The sequence below is a fragment of the Helianthus annuus genome, chromosome 9 (genome assembly GCF_002127325.2).
Source record: "Helianthus annuus cultivar XRQ/B chromosome 9, HanXRQr2.0-SUNRISE, whole genome shotgun sequence".
Taxonomy (NCBI): domain Eukaryota; kingdom Viridiplantae; phylum Streptophyta; class Magnoliopsida; order Asterales; family Asteraceae; genus Helianthus; species Helianthus annuus.
In genome coordinates this window covers 4,502,929-4,509,899 of record NC_035441.2, presented here as the reverse complement: position 1 = coordinate 4,509,899, position 6,971 = coordinate 4,502,929, and the positions used below count along the sequence as shown (strand labels likewise).

The following is a 6,971-nucleotide window of genomic DNA, read 5'->3' as shown; positions in this document are numbered from 1 at the left end:
AGGCTCGATGTAAATTATAAGGTGAAGCTATAAGAAAACGACCATCTTGGTTTTAAAAAAGCTCGTATGAGACATGAAGTGACTTGAACAAATGCTTAAGAGCAGGGGCAGGGGCAGACCTAGGTAGGTCCGTCGGGTGGTGGGCACACACCTTAAAAAAATTAGTGTATTACTTAGACAAAAATTCCGACTTTATCCCTGGAAAATAAATCTCGAGTCCATGACTGCTTGAGAGTCCATGAGCTTTGTGTGCTTAAATACCTTATCATGTGAATAAACAGAGAATACGAGTTAAAAAAGTAAAAAAAAAATAACATTTTTTTATTTGTTTTATATAATCATATACTTAAAATAAGATTTTTTAGTCACACAACTATTATCATCCTTGGAATCTTTTAAAACCATTGAGCAAAGCAATAACTACCAAAGCATATATAACTAACAAGTCATTACACATTATGTGATCAAGCATTCCAAAATGCGGATTATTGATCCAACTTTTAACTGTTTTTCTCAGCTCTAAAGTTTAAAAAAAATGTCACAGTTATAGAAAACCGCTACCGTAATAAAATGGGAAACTTTTTAATTAGAAAACGTTACAAATTTCGCTTCTGAGACGAGCTTTTATGAACCAAAATGGCCGCAAATTCAGACATAGTAACCGGTGAAAGTGAAACCCCTTCCAATGATTTCACCCGCACAAAACCATGCAAAGCATTCGAGCCCAAACAAAGATGCAATCCCGACTTGTTCAACGTGCAAATCTTTTCTATTTTTCCATAAATCCTTCACGTGATTGAGTTCCTTCCAGAATGATTCGTTACGGCTAGGAAGACTGCACAAAACCGTAGATGATTTAAGGGGTTTATAAACAATAATGAACTGATAGTTAGAGCATTCACAATGGTTCCCCTATATATTTGTGAGTGTGTTACGTATATTCTAATGAGTGGTTATGAGTGGAGGAGAGAGAAAATGTTAATGTTCATCTGTAGGTACGCGGGAAACATTGTTCGCCCTTATAATTTTTTTAATATTTTTGAAAGTGGTTGTGAATGGAGGAAAGAGAAAAGGTAATGATAATGGTATAAAAAAATATTTTTATGAGTTAAATGCCATTTTAGTCCCTGTGGTTTGGGCCATTTTGCCAGTTTAGTCCAAAGGTTTCATTTTTAACCTGTGGGTCCAAAAAGGTTTCAGAGTTGCCATTTTAGTCCACTAGGTTAGCTTCATCCATTTTTTCTGTTAACGAGAAGGCCAATTCGGTCATTTTATATGGCTGAATTGCCCTTTTAGTTAATAGAATTACATACAAAATGACCGAATTGACCTTCTCGTTAACAGAAAAAATGGATGAAGTTAACCTAGTGGACTAAAATGGCAACTCTGAAACCTTTTTGGACCCATAGGTTAAAAATGAAACCTTTGGACTAAACTGGCAAATGGCCCAAACCACAGGGACTAAAATGGCATTTAACTCTATTTTTATTATGCGCTTTTTTTTCTCGGACCCTCGCTTTTTTTGCGCTTTGCGCTTAGGCCCCAGGCGAGGCCTTAGCGCCTTGAGTGCGCCTAGCGCCTTTAATAACTATGCTTACAACCAGAAGTTGCGTCCCTCTCAGTTGTGTTACGTATCAGCCTATATATATCAAGTAGAAATTTTCTTAGCGTCTATATCCCTTTGGGAATTTTGCATGTAAACATCCTAGAACCCTAATTTTGACCGGTTTTGACCCAAACACATAACGCGTTCAAACACTAGCTCCTTTATCGTAGTTGATTATTTGATGTCGACTATAATATTAATCACTGACCTGTTTCGACCCGTTAACTCCTATATAATACAAAAAAATGAGTTTCTTAAAGTTATAAAAAGACTTTTACATAACTTGCTTGTGCACTCTTGTATGACCTCTTATTACAATTTCATACTTTCACATATCTTGTGACGTAAAAACGAGAAACAAAAAGGCCAAACAAGGTTACATTTTAGTAAAAATTGGTCAAACAAGGTTACATTTTAGTAAAAATTGGTCAAACAAGTAAAATTTCATCAGCTAAAAAAACAGTTCGAATGGTTTAAAAGTTTCCCATGCCCCAAAGTATATTTTTAGCATATAGAACATGCTAAATTGCTTTCATCATCAAAAGTGGCTAATTATTTTATGAGCAAAATGCCATTTTCGTCCCTGTGGTCAATTTTGCGACTTTCGTCCAAATGTTTGTTTTTTCGCATGTGGATCCAAAAGGTTTGAAATCTTGTCATTTTCATACAGCTCGTTAACTCCATCCATTTTTCTCCATTAAGTCAAGGGTATTTCCGTCTTTTTTGTTAACTTGAAGGGCAATTCGGTCTTTTTCAGGGGTATTCGGTCTTTTTACATAAACTGAAAAACACCAAATTGCCCTTTAAGTTAGCAAAAAAAACGGAAATACCTCTGAATTAACAGAGAAAAATGGATGGAGTTAACAAGTCCGATGAAAATAAACCTTTTAGATCCAGATGCAGAAAAACAAACCTTTGGACGAAAGTCACAAAATTGGCCAAACCTCAGGAACGAAAATGGCATTTTACTCTTATTTTGTTAAAGTAGCTAATTATTTTAATTAAATCTATATTAGTTTCTAAATAAAAAAAAAATCACAATTATTATAAAACTAGAAACGAAATTAGAATTGTCGTAAAACCAGATAGTTTACCTGGCGAGACGAGTGTAGAACAATTGTTTGGATAACTCGTTGCACTTCTCAACGGTGGCTGGCTCTTGAATATATTGTTTGTTTTGCTCCAACAGTTGCTTGTAATAAGTAGTTCCATGTTTGGACAAGAACTCTGAAGCTAGGGTCGCTTTTGATTGCAATTGCTTTAATTTTGACGCCATTCTATCTGCAATTGACACTTATTTTAGTATTAAAACGCAAATAACAATTATTTTAATATAAACGTTTAACGCAAAATGACTAATTATTAGAAGTAGCAATCCATTGTTATAAAAAAGGAAGATTTGGAATGTTTTTACCTGTAGCGTGTTATATGGGTATAATAAAATAAATTAGTTAAAAAGAAGAGGAGTTAACTGCCATTTTCGTCCCTGTGGTTTGTTCACTTTTGCCATTTCAGGTTAATTTTAAAAAATGCACCAGTTTCCCTCCCTGACATACTGGAAACGTGCCACTTCAGTCCAAAAATTAAAACCCAGTTAAGTCAGAAGGGTTAAATGAAGGGTATTATTGTCAATTCATATATCTTTTATTTTCACCTTATTTTATGAATTGACAACAATACCCTTCATTTAACCTGTCTGACCTAATTGCGTTTTAATTTTTGGACTGAAGTGGCACGTTTCCAGTATGTCAGGGAGAAAACTGGTGCATTTTTTAAAATTAGCCTGAAATGGCAAAAGTGAACAAACCAGAGGGACGAAAATGGCAGTTAACTCAAAGAAGAGTAAAGTACACCGATGGTCCTTGTGGTTTACCAAAACTTTGGATTTGGTCCCTGTGGTTTGCACTTTGTGACGCACTTAGTCCCTAGCCAACAAATTTAAAGATTTTAGCCCGTCCAAGTTATAGGGACTAAATGCGTTACAAAGTGCAAACCACAAGGACCGTCCATCATCCATGTACTTTTGAAAAAAGTTAGGAACTAAATGTGTTCCATAGTACAAACCACAGGGACCACCCGTGTGCTTTTGAAAAGTTAGGGACTAGATCTAAAAGTTTGGTAAACCACAGGGACCATCCGTGTAGTTTACTCTAAAAAGAAAAGGGGTCAAATACGTTAAAACTCGCCCAATGTGTATTCTAAATGCATACAAACCTCCTAAATTGCTTTGCTCCGGAAAACAAACAGATTGATATCGTAATAATACAATCTTTGTGATCAGATTTAACACATTAAAAATGTTGTTGTAACATCTTGGTTTAAAAAAACGCGCCTTAGGCGCGAGGCGACCTAAGGCGCAAACCAAAACGCCTTGTGTGACATAGGGCGCAAGGTGTACAAAAGGCGCAGGTGAGGCGCGCTTTTTAGGCTAAAATTTGACCTGAGGCGCAGGTGAGGCGCGCGCCTTTTCTACATGGGGTGTTTTTGTGCAGCTGAGTGTTGTACAACAGGCTTTTTATGTTGTACATTTCTTTTTTTTTTATTTTAAAACATATATAAAGCTTAATTTAGCTAAATCAAAGGTAGGGGATGCTAAAAACATATGGGATATATAAAATAATTTATATATTCACTTTGCGCCTTGCGTACAAAAAGCTCACTGCTTTTGCGCTTTGCGCCTCAGTTTTAGACCTCGTCGCTTTTGTGCGCTTCCCGCTTTTTTAAACCAAGTGTAACATATGCTGGTGGAAAAAATGCACTCAATTTAAAATTCAGAATAACAATGAAACAACATTTACAAATTGACGCCTATTTCTTAAGCGTTGTTTGTTATAGGCTGCATTATCATGAACTGTATTCTGTTTATAAATTCAACAACTCCATTGAATAAAACTCCTAACAAAATTTTGCCGAGCAACGTAAATATCATGTTCAAATTATTGTTCTTAAGTGTGACTGTGTGATATTTTCGATCATAAGGGTGTCGGGGAGGCCTTCAAAATGAACCCACCAATGAGAGAGTGCCACCTCATTTTTACCCAAAGTGAACCTAAAGTACCCAAATTGCAACAATTTATCCAAATGGTTTAAAGTGCCCAGATTCATAAACCAGTTTTTTTACCAATATGCCGAACCCAAAGGGTTTGCGGCCGTGTTCCAGTTTTACCGATTAACCCAATGGTCTATCCCGATTACGCCCCCTTCACCCTAACAACAAGACTTCAAGTTGATTTTTTCAGTTACCATTAGACTTGCGGGACCCACCAATACCCTGTTAACCAAACGAGATCACCGGATAGGTGGCAAACTGGATTTAAAAACAATACATACATCTTAAATTCTAGAGTAAACTTCCGTTTTGCTCCCTGTGGTTTGGTCACTTTAACGGTTTTGCCCCAAACCTTTAAAAATAGCCATTTTACTCCCTGATGTTTCCGTTTTTTTGCCAGTTTGCTCCCCGCCTCTAACTCCATCCAAATTGTTTGTTTTTCCATTTTGCTCCCCGCAGGGAGCAAACTGGCAACAAAACCAAAACATCAGGGAGTAAAATGGCTATTTTTAAAGGTTTGGGGCAAAACCGTTAAAGTGACCAAACCACAGGGAGCAAAACGGAAGTTTACTCTAAATTCTAAGTAGTTAATGCGGTAGAATATCGGATATCGGTCAAGGACCAATATTTGAGATATCGGTTATCGCGGTGGGATATCGGTAATTTTAATATCATACTAAATTTATATATATAGCAATTTAACACTAACAATTGTAACAAGTAAGAACTGGCTAAGACTTAAAACACTAACATTTAACAGTACCAACTAACAATTAAGACTTAAAACACTAATAGCAGCAATACGAAGAAAAATGAACGGTAGAAATAAGAAAAATGGTACTGATATCGGGAAAATCGGTGATTTATCAATCAAATATCGGTCCTGTATCGGTCAAATATCGGACAATATCGCTGATATTATCCATACTGATGATTTTCTGACCAATATTTTGTACCGCTATCTCAGCAGAGAACCGATAACCGATATATTACATAGCTTAAATTATACTTAAAGCTTAAAAAAGGGGCTACTTGTATTAATTAACAGATTATTATTAATAACTGTAAACAGTAAAACAATTTATGAAGAACAAAACCCTAAAATGATCGTACAAACAAAACCCTAAATGGAAAACAAAACGCAACCAACAAAATCAGGTAAGAAAACATAAAGGATCATGATATGGTGAATGAACATAAGACGGGTGAAAGATCGAAGCAATGTGAATCGAAAACCCACATAAGAAAATGCAAATTGAAAAGGGGTTAAGAGATAAGAAGATCACCTGAAGTCTGAATTGATTGATGAGATTTAGTTTGGTGAGATGAGAATGTGGCGTGCGTAATTGACGATATAAGATCACACACACTCGCCCTTTGCCACTGGTTTGGTTTGGGCAAAAAGAAAGAAAACTATGATGTCGTTCCTGTGGGGTTTGGGTTGGTTGACCCACTTTGGGCTGGCTGGCTGTTAAGAAAAAAATACATGTTTTTAGATAATTGTTTTTAACTAGTAGATGCCCAGCCGCGTTGCGGGGCGCGGGGCGATGGCCGAATAATTCTCAATCAATTACAAAAAGATTATTATAATTTTGCTATGAAAAAAAAAACGATGATATAACTATAATTTTGGGCTTCTCTCTCATGACATGTATGTCTGTACAGAGGGCAAAATCGTAATTATATTTTGAACCGGAGGCGAAATCATAATTTTAAACTGAGAGCAAAATCATAATTTTTAGCTAGGGGGAAAAACATATTTTCATTTATGGGCAAAAGCGTAATTTTGAGCTGAGGGCATAATCGTAATTTTGAGCTAGAGTAAAAAACAACATTTTATTTTTAGGTGGGGGCAAAAACGTAATTTTAACCGGAGGGCGAAACCGTAATTTTAAACTGGGAACAAAATCAAAAGTGAGTTTTTGAACCGAGGGCAAAAGCGTAATTTTATGCTAGTGGCAAAACAATAATTTTATTTTTAGCTGGGGGCAAAATCGTAATTTTAAACAAAAGGATGAAAGCATAATTTTAAACTGAGAATAAAATTAAATTAAAACTGGGCTGGTCCGATAGGGAAGGGCCAGACATATTTTGAACTGAGGGCAAAACGTAATTTTAAACGGAGGGCGAAACCGTAATTTTACACTGGGAACAAAAGTAAAAGTGAGGTTTTGAACCGAGGGCAAATGCGTAATTTTGAGCTAGTGGCAAGATTATAATTTTATTTTGAGCGGCGGGGGACAAAAACGTAATTTTAAATAAAGGACGAAAGCGTAATTTTAAATTGGGAATAAAATTAATTTAAAAATAACTTGG

At 35.9% G+C, this 6,971-nt stretch overlaps 1 protein-coding gene across 1 annotated transcript; it reads right to left on the bottom strand.

Moving 5' to 3' along the window:
• Positions 1 to 404: 404 nt before the first annotated feature.
• Positions 405 to 6,104, bottom strand: LOC110877045. Its single transcript, XM_022125203.2, has 3 exons — positions 5,942 to 6,104; positions 2,701 to 2,887; positions 405 to 835 (listed from the first exon to the last, which is right to left on the bottom strand). Exons 2-3 carry the CDS (start codon positions 2,880 to 2,882, stop codon positions 649 to 651), a joined length of 369 nt encoding a protein of 122 aa, XP_021980895.1. The 5' UTR covers positions 2,883 to 2,887; positions 5,942 to 6,104; the 3' UTR covers positions 405 to 648.
• Between the last annotated feature and the right edge of the window lie 867 nt (positions 6,105 to 6,971).